Source organism: Paroedura picta, chromosome 8 (assembly GCF_049243985.1).
Source record: "Paroedura picta isolate Pp20150507F chromosome 8, Ppicta_v3.0, whole genome shotgun sequence".
Classification (NCBI taxonomy): Eukaryota; Metazoa; Chordata; class Lepidosauria; order Squamata; family Gekkonidae; genus Paroedura; species Paroedura picta.
The window spans coordinates 24,285,911-24,303,728 of record NC_135376.1 but is presented as its reverse complement, the minus strand read 5'-3'; the positions used below and the strand labels follow the sequence as shown (position 1 = coordinate 24,303,728).

Sequence of the window (17,818 nt, the reverse complement as noted above, 5' to 3'; positions counted from 1 at the left end):
GCGAAATCTGTAAGTTCAGGAACACAGAGACACTGCAATAATTGCAGCTCTTTATTGGTGAAGGCGCATGATGCAAGTAGCACCAAGACTTCACTGAGACATCCGACAACAAAATGCCCAATATACACACAAGTTAAACAATAGATGTACCCGTGGCTGCGGGTGATTGGTTGCATACAGATTTAAACTGATTGGATCCCTGAAGGATCCTGCTGTGAGCCTACCAACCAAGCTGGGGCTAGTCCGTTTGAATCACTCGCTTCAATGAGGAAGCCGGCCAGTTCTGAGCCAATCACAGGCCGAGACTCTTGATCCTGCCTCGGACCTTAAGCTTGGTCCTCGGCAGGGCTGCATCCACGACAGCTCAAATCCTTCTATGCCGCAGCTGGACCTGCAACTACTGCCAGCATCCTCTTCCTTCACGCCCAGGTCTGCAGCAATTCCCTGTGACACAAAGCTAGAATGGCCCTCTAACTGTGTTGTTCTGTACATGCACAGACAACACAAATCTATTTAGGGGTGACATTCAAAGGTTTGATTTCAGATTTTTCTGCAAACATGGCACTCAGATCTCTAACTAAATGAATAGCCCTGTCCGACTGTTTATTATGAGACCAATTTTATTATTTGTTTAAGCACTTAAGCACCCTATGGAGCTGCTTATCTCATTCATCTTTTCCAGATGATGTCTAACCCATCTGAGTTTCTGTTCTCCTCCCCCTCCCTGCCCCTTTAGGTTATCTTTATTATCATATTTTGCAATCCTGAGGTTCTTGTCGAATTGAAAATTCAGTAAGGGTTTTGCTTTTTTTTTTTTACATAAAGGCACCATCCAATGAAGACTCAGGAGGAAGTCAACTGGGTGACCGCACTATATGAAAGGGAAGTATATAAGGGGTGGAGATGAGGGACTATGGCCCAAAGCAGGATCATGATGTTTATTGTTTTACTTTTTGGACTCCTTGTGAGGCCTCAGGCTGCATCTGCTGCTCATCACTTTGACAGGTAGATAGCTCTCAAAGCAGTAAACTGTTGGCAGAAAATTTTGCCACAGGGCAAGTTCTTTCAGGGGCTTACTATGTCTAAATAGGGATGTACCATCCAATACTCAGCTTTCCTTGCCAGCCCCACTGAAAAGAATGGGGTGATCCCCAACAGCACAGCTCAAACTGCCCAACTTCCAAGAAATGAGGGTTGGGTTTAAGAAATGAAGATGAGGGTTGGGGAGGGAAAGGCCACTGTGTGCTCTACTTTTAAAAAGTAATTCTTCCTGTTTGTTTATTGAAGCGAAAAAGTGTTTCGTGTGGCAACTCAAAATGAAACTCAGGTGAACTTTCTGAAGGAACTGGCTTCTGCTATAAAGGTAAGATTATTATGGAGTGCCATATTTTTATTTCAGAAATGTTTGTTTAGTGGATAATGAGAACAGTGTCATTACAAGATATGGGAATGTTTGAAGTTGTATGTTGTTGTTGTTATAGAGCACCCCTCTAGCACGCAGGCTCAGGGAGGTTTACACAATAGTTAAAACATTCATAATCAAAATTTAAGACATCATAGAATTATGGAGTTGGAAGGGACCTCCAGGGACATCTAGTCCAACTCCCTGCAGAATGCAGGAACTCACAACTACCTGCCTACCCACAGTGACCCCAATCTCATGCCCACCAAAAGTCTCCAGAATCCAGCGTGCCTGGAGGAAATTCACCTGCCTTCTCACAGTGGCAATCAGCAATTCTATGAGTATGCAAGGAAGGGCCACAAGAGACAAACACTGGCACATCTCCTCTTGCCCACTCACTCACAATCTGCCTAGGTTTACAAGATCAGCATTTCTGTCAGATGACTATCTAGCCTCTACTTAAAAACTTCCAAAGGAGACTGCACCCCCTCCCTCCCCAGGAAGCCTGCTCCATTAAGGAACCACTATGTCAGGAACATCTTACAATTAAAATTCCTAACCACTTCCATGGACATAAATGCACATCTGTCTAATGACAACCTATCCACATTTTTCTACGCAGCTTGACTTCTGGCATCCCGATTCCGTTCATCACATTGTCAATGGGATAGACGTGGATTTCCAAGTCAGTTCCTATCTGGCGGACCATGTTCAGACAAAGCTAGAGCAGAATGAGCTCCAGTATGAGTAAGTGATACATTATAACCTAATGGAGGCTCTGGAGCACTGGGGATTCTCTGGGCTATAATGCTCAACACAGGCTACTTGAAGGAAATAGCCACAGTTTAATTCAAGAAGTTAATGTCGTCCAGATTGCATTATGCTGAGACCAGTATTCTTGTCTGGAAAGGAACTCTCCAGTAAATAAAACAAAAATATCCATATATGGCACAAGTGTGCCCCACATATATCGAAACCAGCAGGATGGGGCCACACTGACCCAAAACAGATTTTTCTACAAACCTGGGGGGGGGGCCCTCTAAGTTTGCAAAAAAAATTTAAACTTAAAAAGCGAGGGGGGTTGGTGGAACAGTATGCACAGACAATACATTCAGATTTGAGGGCCTGGACTGCTGCTTCTATGGCCTCAGCAGCAGCTGCTACCAGGCCCAGCCATGGTGGACACCAGGAGCTGCTCCAAGCCATGGTGAAGACAGGAGCTGTTCCAGATCCAGCCACTGTCAAGAACTGATGGACTCCCAGGTACTGATGTTGCTGTAGGGGTCAAAGCCAGGGAACAAGAAGAAGGGGTAGAAAGAGAAAGAAGGGGGATTGGCTTGGGGGGGCAGAAGGAAATAAAGGGGGTTGGTGTGAGGGGAAGGGAGAAAGAGAAAGGGGAATTATCTTGGGGAAGAAAAAGAACCGAAGGGGGATTGTCTTTGGAGGAGAAAGAAGTCCTATGAAGATAGGTTGAGGGACTTGGGAATGTTCAGCCTGGAGAAAAGGAGGTTGAGAGGGGACATGATAGCCCTCTTTAAGTATTTGAAAGGTTGTCACTTGGAGGAGGGTAGGATGCTGTTCCCGTTGGCTGCAGAGGAAAGGACGCACAGTAATGGGTTTAAACTACAAATACAACAATATAGGCTACATATCAGGAAAAAAAATTTCACAGTCAGAGCAGTGGAATAGGCTGCCTAAGGACGTGGTGAGCTCACTGGCAGTCTTCAAGCAAAGGTTGGATACACACTTTTCTTGGATGCTTTAGGATGCTTTGGGCTGATCCTGCGTTGAGCAGGGGGTTGGACTAGATGGTCTGTATGGCCCCTTCCAACTCTATGATTCTATGATTCTATGAGTCTATGATTCTATGGAATTGTTTTGGGGAGAGAAAGAGCAAGAAGGGGGACTGTCTGAGGGAGGGGGCAACAAAGAAGAAGGGGAAGATTAGGGAGAGAAAGATGGGCCTGTTGAAAAGGGATGGGGGAAAGAAAGGGGGACATTGTTGGAGAAGAGCTGAGGTAAAACAGGGGCAAATTGACATACAAGGGTGAGGGGAGAATGGAGGATTGCTAGAGAAGGGGTGGGGTTGAAAGAGAGGAGAAAAACAGAAGGGATGAGGAGAGAAGGGGATGAGGGCAGATTGATAGATGAGTGGTGGGTGGGGAGAAAGAACAGAATGTAACCTTGACACGGAAGAGGAGATAAGAAAAGAAACAAAGTTATGGGAATGTCCCCTCCCTGCAAGTTTCTTGCAGGTCCCCACTTGTATACAGCTTTTGATGAACCAAATCAAAGCATCCACATAAAGGATTGAGAATCCATATAAAATCCATTTCTTTTAGGAAGGTATAGTTGTGTCATGCTGACTTAGAAAAATATATGTGTCCCACTATACTAAACAAATGATTTATTTTTTTATATGCATTCAGCATATGGTCTCATTGTCTTAGATCCGATTTGTTTTAAATTTTGCACATTATCTCCCTCTGGCCCTTATTTTTCAAAGTGAGCAGCTAAACATACTAAGTTGTCTGTTAGAATGTAGCTGTTTCAAAACCTGCAAAACTTAATAGTGGGTGAAATTAAGGAACTTAGAAATTCATGAAAGTTCTGTTGTTGTTTTCATTTAAATATGGCTTACATATCATGAATAAAATCTGGTGAAAGATGGAAGTCATCAACCAATATTATTTTGTCACCTATTCAGTTGAGTCAGAGTACCTACAGTGCAGAGTACCCACGAGGGGCATGTAATGCTCCCCTAAGAACACTTTCCTGGGAACAAATTCCACTGAATAGACCTGAGAAGCCAAGATTTGGACTCGACTGAATGGCTGACAACAACAAAGGATTTAAGTAAATCCTCATAGGATTTAAGTAAATCCTCCTTTGTTAGAATCATAGAATCATGGAGTTGGAAGGAACCTCCAGGGTCTTCTAGTCCAAACCCCTGCACAATGCAGGAACTCACAACTACCTGCCCACCCACAGTGACTCCAATTTCATGTCCTAGTGATCCTCCCAACCCTTTCTTTAGAAATGTGTGGAGATTTGAGGGTGGCCCATGGGGAGGACAGAGCTTGGGGAGGGGACAGAGTTTAGTGGGGAGAGACCATAGAGGCTACTGAGGAACAGTTCTCTCTAGTCTGGGGATCAGAGGTAATTGGAAGAGAATCCCAAGGCATATATTGTGATTGACAGTCCACCTGATTGGTAGAAGAAAGTTGCCGTCCTCTAAGAAAGGAGCACAAAAGCCAACTCCTAGAGTGCCAGACTCCCTCCCCCCCAGTGGAGGTGGGGGTCCTCTGCCACCAGAACCCCAACCACTGATTAGCTGCTAATTGGGGGAACTTACCAAGAGAAAGGAGAAGGCCTAAGCCTTGCAATTGGCATTGCCCTGAGGTGGGAGACAACAAAGGGAAAGTACGACAAGGAAAGACAAGATAGTAAGGGATGAATATGGACAGTTGTCTATCTGACATTAGTCTCCTCACACCCTGCCCCCAGTTCTGTCTTCATTACCAGCTTTCTGCAGGGCCTGCAGGACAGAGCTCTTACACCAGGCATATGGTTGCTAGGGCAGGGTCTTGGTGTTACCATCAGAGGATCCCCCAGATAGGTTAGGTCTGGTTCTCTGCTCCCATTGGAAGAGAACCTGGGCCTCGGGCTGAATCGGGGGATATGGGCTAGAGTGTTTAAAATCTTTTAGGGTAGTGATCACCATCTACTTGGTTTCTGATAAGGGCTGTTTTTATGGTCTTTTATGGAATCTGTTGTTTTATACTTGTAAACCACCGCAAGCCTTTCTGAGAGCAGCAGTATAAAAATCGAAAAATAATTAAATAAAAATGACCTTGAGTGGTATGTTAGTCTAGGAAATAGTGTCTGGCCCCAAATCATCAAGTGATTTTCATAGAATCATAGAGTGGATGGGTCCATAAAAGACATCTAACCCCCCCCCCTCAATGCAGGATCAGCCTAAAGCATCCGTTTTATAGCAGCCTAGGCATTGGAGTCTTCTAGATAGGGTTACCAATCTTAAGATGAGGCCTGGAGTTCTTTCAGAATTATAACTATTTTCCAGAATAGAGAGATCAGTTCCCCAGAGGCTATGGCAGCTTCAGAGGCAGAGTGTATGATATACCATAGAATTTGGGATTACTATCATGGCTATATATGTTTTGCTTCATGACAAAACCAAAGATTCATGGAGTAGGCAAGTCCTGAAGGGCAAATGGTAGATTCTAAATGTTCTAGGTATTTTTTTCATTCTCTATCAGAATTTTATTCCACAATCTACAAGAAGAGATTGAAAAGCAATTTGCTAGAGGCAGCCATTTCCGCAAGAGGCACAGCTACTTAAAATACAATGACTGGGATACGGTAAGGCTGTGGAGTTTGGTTGGCTTGTTAGTTTTTCATCACATACAAGCAACAGAAGCATTGCTTAAGTCTGATTATTATTCTGCAAACCTTAGATTGTTGCATGGACTGAAAGAATCACTAGAAATAATCCCAAAATGGTCTCCCGAATCCAGATTGGAAGGACCTATGAAGGGCGTCCCATGTATCTTCTTAAGGTATGAAGTCAAATACTTTAACAATTGGTCCATTTACAAGGAAAGTACATTGAGGAAGTGACTTAAGAAACATTTATGTTATCTTCTTGCAATGGCTATAGTTAGGATGATTGAATCTATACCTTATAAATATTGATATAGTGAGGTGGGGCACAGACATTGTAAAATAAATAAATAAAATCTCTGCTGAAATACAAGGGATGTATCATTCGAAGAATAATTTACAGATACCCTCCAAGTTCCTCAGCTAGTTGCTTCCAGTATCCATAGGTTACCCGTTCACTTGGTGTAGTGGTCAAGAATGGGAGCTTCTAATCTGGAGAGCAGGGTTTGATTCTCCACCCCTCCACAAGCGGCCAGATGGTTGACCTTGGCCTAGTCACAGTCCTATTAGAGCTGTTCTCATGGAGCAATGCTGTCAAAGCTCTCTCAGCCCCACCTACCACACTTGGTGTTTGTTGTGGGGAGAGGAAGGGAAGGGGATTGTAAGCCGCTTTGGCCCATTATGCACGGCTGCCGAAACGGCGATTTCGGGTCACGTGGAAAACGCGGAGGGGGAAGACGCGACGCATACCGGTTATGCACGGGGCGGGGCGCGATGGCGGCAAAACCCAGAGTAACCGATTATGCACGCGCCGATCCGGGCGCCGCTTCTGGTTGCGCCCCGCTCACCCGGAAGCTGCGCTTTCTTCCGCGTTTCACTGACGCGGCTTTTTCAGCGGCATGCACCGAAGCTGCAGCCGGTTGCAGCCGGCTCCGTGCGTTATCCGTGATTTTAGTCGCCGCCATTCCACCCCGAATGTGCGCTAAAACCCCCGTGCATAATGGGTCTTTGAGGCTCCTTCAGGTAATAAACTGTGGGGTACAAAAACCCAGCTTCTTCTTCCATTTGGGCTGAAAAGTGACACCCTCTGAAGCCATCATGTCTTCCATGTCCTTCATGGGCACTGAAGAAACTGAACTTGTGCACAGGGAATGTGGTAGCCTAAAAAACAAATGTTTCCTGTTAACAGGTTGGGAAGGAAACTGGCAGGAAGAAGGTCATATTCATGGAATGTGGCATTCATGCACGAGAGTGGATCTCACCAGCTTTCTGCCAATGGTTTGTGAAACAGGTCAGTATAGGTATACAAATAGTAATAATAATTATTTTATTGTTATAATATTTGCAACTCACTCACCTAGTACAAAGTGTCTTTTGTATATTACTGCTATAGATTCTCAGGTTGCCAACTGCCCATGGGGGGGGGATGTCACATCTCTTTAACCAAGGCATAGTAGTCAGAATTCTTTGATTGTTGCCGATCAAACTAGAGGATAGCTAGTTTGAAAGTTGGCAACTATTTCTTCAACAAACATTTTAGGTGCAAAAGGACTGGTGAAACATTCTCCAAAACCCCCGTACTTGTTTTGTTCACTGTTATCCACAGTTTGTTTACCATCCAATCATTTTTCATGTGAATCTGGAGCTGCCTTTTCTTGTGAAATGATCCCAGTTCATCAGGGATCACATAAATCAGTGTGGTGCCATTGGAACTCAACAAAGCTATCAGATTTGGCTAAATGGCAACATCACAAAGCCAAGGAAGAGTAAGGTCAATGTTTTCTTCTCTGAATAGGGAGATCTGTTTGCCTGGTTATAGGCCCCACTGAGAAGCTGCCAAATAGATGGGGACTTCATACAACTGACAAAAGCTTTCATGCAAAATGCCAGCTTTCAACTCAGCAGTAATTAATATCAAATTGTTTCCTGCTGTGGACCAACTTTTAAAGCTAAATTGTTACACCTGTAGTGAAGTGTTAGCAACTGGGGTTTCCTAGTTTCACTCCTTCCAGCTCTGAAAGGGCCGTCCAAAGGGAAGAAGAAGATGTTCTTGGCCAGATAGTCAACTGTTCTTCTTGGAGGACAATGTAGAAGTACCACAAAACTCTTTCTGTCATTGGTCCTCAGACCCTTTGTCTTAAGAAACCCTCCATTAGTACACAGGTTTACTTGTTCCTAGATATGTGTTTCTGCATATGTGTGTGTGTCCCAGTGGCATCAAGTCACAGCCAACATGGCAACCCCAGCAAAGGGCTTTTAAGGCAAATGAGAATCAGAGGTGGTTTGTCATTGCTTTCCTCTGCAGAGTCTTCCTTGGTGGTCTACCATCCAAGTACCGACCCTGCTTAGCTACCAAGTTCTGATGTGGCTGGGCTACACCACGCTGCCCTCCCTTGTATTCCTGCATCCCACCTGCCTACTCCTGTTTGGCTTTCTGGATCTAATTGTGTACTTTCCTGTTCAGGCTCCAATCCTTCTCCTTTCTGGAATGCCAGATTCTACACATCAATCCATAGCATGGAATGGCTGAGTCCATTACTGATATTTCCCTATCAAAGCCATGAATGAGAACTGGGAGGGGAGAATAATATGTTATGAGAAGGCCTGAAAGAGACTAATGTAGGGACTGAACTGCTGCTAAAGCATAGAACCCTGGGGCTAGATGTTTTTTAATGAAAGGTGAGAATTCTTCAGAACTGAATTCTACAGAACTGGTAGCTCATTGCAGAGATCATTGCATGTGATATTACGCAAACCATTTTAGGTTTCTGCTTGCACAATACTGGCTTCTAGCTAACAATTCATCATAAGCAGGGTCATAAGCAGGGTAAGGAGAAATTGTCAGCCTCCAGGCATGGCTTGGGGATCTCCTAGAATTATAACTGATCTCTAGGCTAAAGAGGACAGTTTCTCTGGAGAAGCTGGCAGCTTTGGCGGGTGGACTCCATGGAGTTATACCCTGCTGAAGTCCCTTTCTTCCCAGAATGCCGCCATTCCCAAGCTCCATCCCCAAATCTCCAGAAATGTCCCAACTTGAGTTGGCAGCTCTAGCTGTAACTGTCTTTAGGACTTGTATTGGTGTTGGATAATTTGTGTTAAAGTAATATTAGTTAGCAGAGTTACTATATAAATGATGAGACCAGACAAGGCAGTGTTATAGTATTTAAAGAAACTATTTTACTATGCTAACAAGCTAGGGGAAACTTGTAAAAAAACCCAAGAAAATGTATAGCTTCCTATAGCTCATCAGCAGAGCTCTTAAGCTTAGATGTTACATATTTGGAGTCTAAGATGGATCTCCCTCACTACCTAAAGCAATTCTTCTTCTGGAAGTGGAAATCCTCCTCTTCCATTATTAGTTGCAGACATGGTGAACAAGCACAGACACAATGGCCTGGCCAGTAAATACTTTTATATATCAATAAACAAACCACGTGACCCACACTTGCCTGTTCCCAGTAGCAACAAGTGTCAATAAACATTAAGCCTTTTTCTGACAAATAGTGGCTAATTCTTGCTAAACTGGCAAAGAGTAACAAAAGGAAGGGTTGCTTGCCAGTGGAAAAGAGGTTCCCTTGGAAGATACGCCATGTCAATGGATGCTTATTCATAGAAATTTCAGGACTTTATTAGCCCAGAGGATCTAAAGAGGAATGATAAGATGCTGTCAAAGTAATGACCACAGGAAAAAAGTGGCCAGTTCTTTTTGTTCAGGAAACCTTAACAAATCTTAACAACAAACCATAGTAGGAGGGCTTTACAACTGCCTCTAAACTAACCCACAAAATGCTTCTTTACCACAGATCTGCAAAACCATACATCTGTCATGATTCTTCATGATTCCAAATCTTCAAGGCTGGACAAAGAATCTCTATTTATAATATATGTTGTTTGCAACCTTTTAAAAAACTATTTACATGACAAAACAGATAATTAATTTATGTAAATAAGTGGACAGGTAATAAGAAAACAAAGACAAACCCTACAGCAGAAATATAGATTTTAAGAATACATTTTCTAGGAATAGAGATGCTTATCAGTGTGTTTGGAAAGCCATTGAATACAATGTGTTTGTCTCTTGTAGGCCACCACAAAATATGGAAAGGACAAGGAAATGACCAAGATATTGGACAGCGTGAACTTCTATGTTCTTCCTGTGCTCAACATTGATGGCTATGTCTGGACATGGACTGAAGTACTGCGTACATTTCTAACTTATCTAGTGAACTTGGTTTAGTAAAATTATTTAAGGTGACCCAAAAAATTCTAAAGGGGAATGGTGGGTGGAGGAAAAAACTAAGAGACAGGGTTTGATTTTCATAGGTCAGTTAGTCAGTCAGTAACCTTTTATTGGCATAAAACAAGTGTAAGATTTTCATAGGTAAACGGAAACATGATATGTGTTCTTTTTATTGTCAGCTTTGTGTAGTGGTTAGGAGTGCAGACTTCTGATCTGGCAATCCGGGTTTGAATCTGTGCTCCCCCACATGCAGCCAGCTAGGTGACCTTGGGCTTGCCACAGCACTGATAAAGCTGTTCTGACCAAGCAGTAATACTGGGGCTTTCTCAGCCTCACCCACCTCACAGAGTGTCTCTTGTGGGGAGAAGAAAGGCGACTGTAAGCCGCTTTGAGACTCCTTCAGGTAGAGAAAAGCGGCATATAAGAACCAACTATCATCAGCACCATCATTTTAAATATATACTCACCTTTCTCTCAAGCATCCAGATCTTGAGGCTGACACAATCCTGAATCCTAAGGGACACAAACTGCAGTGACTTTTGTAGAGCCAGCTTGGTGTAGTGGCTCTCTCAACCTCCCCTACCTCACAAGGTGTCTGTTGTGGGGAGAGGAAAGGGAAGGTGATTGTAAGCCGTTTTGAGACTCCTTATGGAAGAGAAAAGTGGCATATAAGAACCAAGTTGTCTTCTTTTTCAGACTACAAATCTTTGCCAGTTTCCCTTTGCAGCTCATCCAAGGATGTTGGATGACTTCTGCTAGTCAGTCCCTTCCTACAGTGAAGTCCCACATCATTCACATATACCTAAGAACCTTTGAAAAAGGAATTTTTGGTGCAGTGGAGAGAGTGAACTGGCAAGGAACTGTTCTTCATTCCATATTTTCTGGACCCAATCTGAAATTTGCTTTTACAACCCTCAAGTGTTGCCTCACTTGCAATTCTTATTCCTGACTTTTTCCAGCTTTTTGCATACCGGTCATGTACACATTGGTTGCCAGTCATGGCCCAGATCAGATTCAGGGTTTTGGTATTAACCTTGAAGGACATCCATGGCTTGGACCCCACCTATCTGAGGGACCGCTTGTCTCCTTATGCCCCCTGCAGGGTCCTCAACTCTGCAGGTTTTAATCTGCTCATGGTCCCTGGACCCAGGGAAGCACGCCTGGCCTCGACCTGGGCCAGGGCCTTTTCAGTCCTGGCCCCAATCTGCTGAAATGAACTCCCAGAAGAGCTGATGGCCCTGATGGAACTATCTAAGTTCCACAGGGCCTGCAAAACGGAGCTCTTCTGCCAGATCTTTGGTTGAGGATAGGGTCTGGAATAACTGGAGCCCCTCCACCAGCCAACATGGTATCATCATGCAAACCCCCACCCTGTAATGATTGGCTGATGATAGGGGAGGAATGGGAACTATGCCGCTTTATTGTGTTTTATGGTTTTAAGGGGGGGGTTGGTTGGTTTTATTGGGGGTTTTATCTGTTTTATGTAACCCACCATGAGTCTATGGAAAGTGGCAGGATAGAAATTGAAAGATAGATATTTATTTAAAGGATAGAAATTTATTTAAAGGATGGATGGATAGAATGTCCCACAGCTGACAGCAAGGTGAGCTCAAGGGTATGGAACATGGAAACAAGCCCAGCCTAGAATCAGGATTGAATTGACCCAATCTTTGGACCCCAGTGCACAGGACTTGAACATAGACTTTAAATGTTTCAGAATTAATATTGTCAAAGTACGTTGGGAAAAAAATAACTTCAACCCCATTGTCCGACAGGATCGTATGTGGAGAAAAAATCGTTCCAATTATTCTGACAGTGACTGTATTGGCACAGACTTGAACAGGAATTTCAAAGATAACTGGGGGAGTAAGTATGATACATTTGGTAGCAAAAGGAAATTCCACATGGCCTAGAATGTAATCAGCAACTCAAAGCATTATAGTAGACTTTAGCTGGTGTGTCTCATTTAATTGTTTCCAGAAACAAAGATGTCATTATCTGATTGTTTCTTCCAGAATACCCTTTCTGCCCTATGAGAAGGGAGGAGAGGTTTGCAAAGTGACAGAGGATTTAATGTAAAGCACTGATGTATATTAGCCTACTTTTAAGAGGTTCAGGTGGCCCTGCAATGCAAATCAGCTAATGTAATTATCTGCAATCCCCCAGCACCCAGGTAAGGAACAGACAAAAAAAACCCCACTCAAACAGCCCCCACTCTCTTGCAAGCTATACACGCTCACACACTGTAAGAAAGAAAGCAATACTGACCAGTAGCTCCTGAGCTGGCACTTTCTCCTTTTCCCTGCCCAGCTGCTTGGGTTCTTCTGAGCACTCTTCCCAAATGTGGTACCTGCTCCATGTTTTAGGGAAGCAGGCAAGGTCCTATCCTGGTGGGGCATGTAGCTGTCAGGTGGCAGGTTTTCAGCATGAAACAGCTGCCATAGGAGGAATAGGTAAGCTACAAGTCTCCCTGAGGTGCAGGCTTCATGCCCTTTGTGAAAGTAAATATGGCTCTTTTGGTTGATTGGAATTGCCAGTCTTTCTCTTTGCAAGCCACAGTGACCCTTTATGCATGGCATTGTGCCAGGGCAGGATGCCCTGGTGCTTCCCATGTACTCATGGGGGAGGAATCCCCCAGAGTATGGAGGCTGCCCCTTCATAGTGCGGGCATGTGCACACGCATGCACACAACGCCATGGCTGGAAAGCCCAACATGCTGCCTGGAAGCAGCAACAGTGAGGAGGTGAGTGGGGGAGAGTGGGGGAATAGGGCCCCCACCATAAAATGGCAGGGAGTAACATGCTGCTCTCTCACCAAGGTGGGGGGACTCCCCGGTCGGCTCCACGGCTCCGCGGAGCTGACAGGGGCGTACAGTGAGGGAAGGGCTGGGCTGAAAGGCCCAGCTCTTCTGCTTATACACAGGGCTGGCTCGACCCAGCCTCCGCTGGCACCCGCGGCATCCCAGGGAACGCAGAAGTTTCCGCGCTCCCTTGTCACGGGTCTTCCGGGGCACTGCACTGGGCCAGGATGGCAGCAGCAGGGTGCATAATCGGGGCTGCCCTGCTGCTGTCATCCCAGATTTCCAGCCCCATGCATAATGGGTCAGAGAGATTGCCACTGCTTTAGGCCAAGGTGTTTTAAATGACTTGTATATCCTTCATTCATTACAATCCTACCATGAGAAGTGCAATCCAAGTCATGGAAATCCATCCTGAGTCCTACTGAATAAGCCTTGTCACCACTACTTGACAAAGATGCTTAGGAACGCAACTTCATTCAGTGTTAACATTAGGTCTATCCATTTTGCTTTGCAGCACAAGGTTCCTCCGATGATCCTTGTGACGAAATCTACTGCGGGCCCTCTGGAGAGTCGGAAGAAGAAACAAAAGCAGTTGCAAACTTCATTCGAGACCACCGTGCCGTCATCAAAGGCTACATAAGCTTCCATTCCTACTCTGAGCTGCTGATGTTTCCATATGGCTATACGTACAAGATGGCACCCAATCATGATGAACTGGTATGTGGAAAAGAGAATCCAATTCCGTAGGTCAGCAATAAGAACTATTTTCTCTATAAAGTGCATGCAATTTTGAAAACTAATTCGCATTAATAGGGGGAAAGCATGTTTTCTTCTTCCAGGTTTTGAGAAAACGAGGAGCTCCCACAGATTTCTCTGTTGCCTATGGGTTGTAGGAACAGTTTAAAATCATGTCACAGATCTTATATGTAGAAGAAGAAATCTTATATGTACAAGTTGTTAAACTCATTCGCCCTTAATGAGTTAGTTTAGGAAATCAGAACAAAAAGTAGAGGAATTTGGGTTCTCTACTCATCCTTCTGTGGTTGGTTTCAAGGAAGACGGTATGCAGTTAGATAGAAAGCAAGCCCAGATTCATTGTCTTTTCACAGCTGTCTTCACATCTCTGCTGCACAAACAATATAACTTTCTAGTCACTTCGGGGATAACTCAATTCAATCAAGGGAAGCAGGCTTGGATGTAGCAAAATGTATAAACTGAGTATGTGCATAAAAGAATGAGCGTTACCTTTAGAGGGGAAGCTACCTGTCCCATCCCATTCCAAAATATAGCTTGTTGTCCTAATCAGTAGAGAGCATTGTGCAGGGGACTGGAGTTGCTTAGGGGTTGCCAGTTGATGGGCTCTAATTAAGCTTACCAGTCTCCAGGCTGGAGATCTCCCACTATTACAACTGATTTTCAGGTGACTGAGAACTGTTCACTTGAAGAAGATGGCTGCTTGGGAAGGTAGACCTCCATGGTGTTATACTTCACTTAAGTCCCTCCCCTGCCCAAACCCCATCCTATTCAGGCTCAACCCCCAACCTCTACAGGTAGTTCCCATCCCACCCCTAGCCTATTGGTTTTCTCCAGTCCTTCTCTGCTTGTGAGGTCTTACCACATTGTCATTAGAAAGTGAGGGCAGTGCTAATAAATACAGCATGACCAATGGTGTGCCATGGATGATGTAGGAATCTGTTTGATCTATACAGCTATGTTTTGCACTCAAGGAACAAAAAAAATTCCAATTAGAATCTATTTCTGATTTGCATTATAGGACAGTTCAAACTCACTGAGTGGGCTTTGTTTCAATAATACATGAGAAACCACCATTTAAAAAATCACAGGAACAGGAAATGGCAATTTCATTGTTATCTGGTAGATGGGGGGAGGGTCTTTTTCCCAATGTCTTAGCAGATCTTAGTAAACGTTCTTTTACTTAAGTGCAGCTTGACCTCTACTAAGATAATAAAAGAAAGGCATTATGGAAAGCAATTTTCCTGTTGGAAAACCAGCATTTAAATTTTGGAGAAGTTATAAGTGTAGCTATAACAATGCTGCCCCCTTGTGTCGTTTACCCTAAACGGAGAAATGCAGATTCCTAAACATGTGTTCCCATCTCCACATTGAAGGTTGTTTTTTTAAGCTAGAGCTACTTGGAAGTTTTTATTTTTTTAAAGCTATTTGGAAGTGTGTTTTAAAAAAAATAGAACCATTTAGAGGGTAGGCCAGGAGTGAAATCAACCAGTGAAATATCTGCCAGCTATTTAAATCTAATGACGGAGCTTGGAAGTGGGGGAGAGGGGGAACAAAACAGGCAGGTTAAATGGCTGCTGTCCATTTAACCCTTCCTGAGCAATCCCACCCACTTTTCTCTTGGCCGTGGCAAGCTGTAGCTAGGAGAAAGGGGGATCTGGTCTGGTTCGGGGCATTTTTGGCTCTGCTCAAATCAGGGTTCATTTGGGGGGGTCACCTGAAACCCCAAAACGAACCAGAAGTTTTAGGTTCAAGCCCATTCCTATTCTCCACTCACTGTCTGGTGAGAGACTATGAAAATGTAAAGAGACCAGACTTGGGGAGTATTTCAAACATAGCCAGAAACACTGAGACACTCCAATGATGATCAGATTAAAACAGAACCACCCAAATGACCATGTTGTACATTTATGATCCAGGACATGAGATTATTTTGGATTGTTCCAAAGAGTTCACATGTGGCAAAAAAAGCAGAAGGAATGATGGAAAAGCTCAAATTATTTGCCAGTATTAAGAACAGACATACCCTATTGTCAAGTGCACATAAGCAAGGATCAAATGCAAATAAGCCTCAAAGACATACAATGAAACCATCTGCTCACAGTCACTGGGAAAAGAGCAAATTCCAGTCTGAAGTTCATCATTCAGGCTTACAATAGAATATAATGAACACAAGCAAAAGAATGATGCCTAGGGAACAGAGAGTGTTGCTTAATGTTTAGTTGGTGTTCTAGCACATTTGTTCAGCAAATAATCATAGAATAGAATCATAGAATCATAGAGTTGGAAGGGTCCATACAGGCCATCTAGTCCAACCACCCTCTAAGTGGTTCTCTAAGTGGTTCAAATAATGAAACACACACATGCATAAATATAAATATAAATATAAATATAAATATAAATATAAATATAAATATAAATATAAATATAAATATAAATATAAATATAAATATTGCACAATACAAAGTATTCAAGAGTTTAGATATATTCTACACAATTTTATCTGCAGAAGACATTGTTTGAAGGTAGGGTTGCCAGCTCTGGGTTGGGAAATACCTGGAGACTTTGCGGGTGGAGTCAGGAATGGGTGGGAATTGGGGAAGGGGGTACCGCAGTGGAGTATAATGCTAGGGAGTCCACCCTTCAAAGCAGCCATTTTCTCCAAGGGAGCTGATCTCTGTCACCTGGAGGTGACTTGAAATTCTGGGAGATCCCCAGGTCCCACCTGGAGACTGCCATCCCTATGTGAGGGGTATAATCTGAAGTTATTGCAGTATCACTGAATTCACATGGCCTTTGGTGAGTAAATGATTTTTTTTCCAATACAGAATAAAGTGGCAAAGGGAGCAGTGGATGCTTTATCGACTCTCTATGGTACAAAATACACATATGGGCCAATAGCTCAAACAATATGTAAGTATGTTTCCATTCTCTAGTGATATACAGAACCTCCCCACCACTGAAGAAGACCTCCCTTTTGCTTTCCCCAAAATCCTGTGGATGTTTTGCCCAAGAAGCAAATGTGCTTTGACATTCCATTTCAGATAAAGCTCTTCCTATTTTTACCATGACATTTGCGCCAATGTTTTCTTTAACACAGCCATTGTCTTCCCTCTTTTGCAGACCCTGCCTCCGGTGCTTCCCTTGACTGGGCTTACGATGAGGGCATTAAGTACGCTTATGTCTTTGAGCTTAGAGACCATGGTCGATATGGCTTTTTGCTCCCCGAATCAAAAATAAGGCCAACTTGCAAGGAGACAATGCTGGCAGTGAAATATATCACCAGTCACATCCTCGCTTCTGCTCCATGATGACGTATTCACACATATTTCCATTCTCTTTTCCTTCCCTGCCTTCTTCGATGGTTAATTTTTGGCCAACGCTTTCTATTTTGTTGAGGCTTTATTATCTTCTACAGCAGGGGTAGTCAAACTGCAGCTCTCCAAATGTCCATGGACTACAATTTCCATGAGCCCCTGCCAGCAAAAGCTGGCAGGGGCTCATGGGAATTGGAGTCCATGGACATCTGGAGGGCTGCAGTTTGACTACCCCTGTTCTATAGAAAGCAGATATCTTCAGTGCTCTATATACCTCTCAAACCCATTCAAGTCATCTTGTTTCTCCCTGAAGCTGCACATTGGTAAACATATTAGGGAGGGGGGGACTGATTATCAAGAAAGCTTAAATGAGGAATCTGTTGTTGCTCTGGATTGCAAGTTGGTTGACATGATTGAGTATAATGAGAACTTGTGTGGACTGTATCCCATCCAGTCCCCAGTTTCATCTACTTATTTTGAAAGAGGCATATGTAAGTACATGGTCATGAATAATGCATGCAGTCCATGATCACTGGGCAGTGGCTCTTGGGGTGAGTCACAAGGAATATCCCAACTCCCAGTGGTGAGCATTGCCGGAAGAGGATGAAACAGCAGCACTCTGATGGGTGTCGGGAAGCAACAATAGAACTGCCAGGGTCTTGGCTGAAGTATTAACATTTTAAAGAGATATCCTTTAGAACACTTTTTTTGTTTGTTTCCTTTAAAATACTACTAATAAATGAATCCAGTGAGTATTGGGTTAAGTATAAAACAGAAATCATTTCACTAGGAAGCACAGAAGCTTTATGCAGTATCACCAAATCTCTACATTTCCCAATTGTTGTTCAAACAAATTACAACGATGATCTGGCCATTAGAGTCAACAAGAGAAATTTTACTTC

General features: G+C 43.6%; 1 protein-coding gene across 1 annotated transcript; it reads left to right on the top strand.

Annotated features, from left to right (window-relative positions):
• Nucleotides 1–900: 900 nt before the first annotated feature.
• LOC143843116 (mast cell carboxypeptidase A-like) lies at nucleotides 901–17,676 on the top strand. Its single transcript, XM_077348721.1, has 11 exons — nucleotides 901–1,005; nucleotides 1,288–1,363; nucleotides 2,025–2,149; nucleotides 5,683–5,785; nucleotides 5,881–5,982; nucleotides 6,996–7,097; nucleotides 9,891–10,001; nucleotides 11,822–11,912; nucleotides 13,361–13,563; nucleotides 16,428–16,512; nucleotides 16,723–17,676. Exons 1-11 carry the CDS (start codon nucleotides 914–916, stop codon nucleotides 16,908–16,910), a joined length of 1,278 nt encoding a protein of 425 aa, XP_077204836.1. The 5' UTR covers nucleotides 901–913; the 3' UTR covers nucleotides 16,911–17,676.
• The last annotated feature ends 142 nt before the right edge of the window (nucleotides 17,677–17,818 follow it).

What these genes read in the sequence shown, in the direction of transcription:
- LOC143843116 (XM_077348721.1), top strand. Translation starts at nt 914, where the DNA reads ATGGCCCAAAGCAGGATCATGATGTTTATTGTTTTACTTTTTGGACTC. An exon ending in GCTGCTCATCACTTTGACAG is followed by an intron (nt 1,006 to 1,287) that starts GTAGATAGCTCT and finishes TGTTTATTGAAG; the next exon opens with CGAAAAAGTGTTTCGTGTGG. An exon ending in AATACAATGACTGGGATACG is followed by an intron (nt 5,786 to 5,880) that starts GTAAGGCTGTGG and finishes TGCAAACCTTAG; the next exon opens with ATTGTTGCATGGACTGAAAG.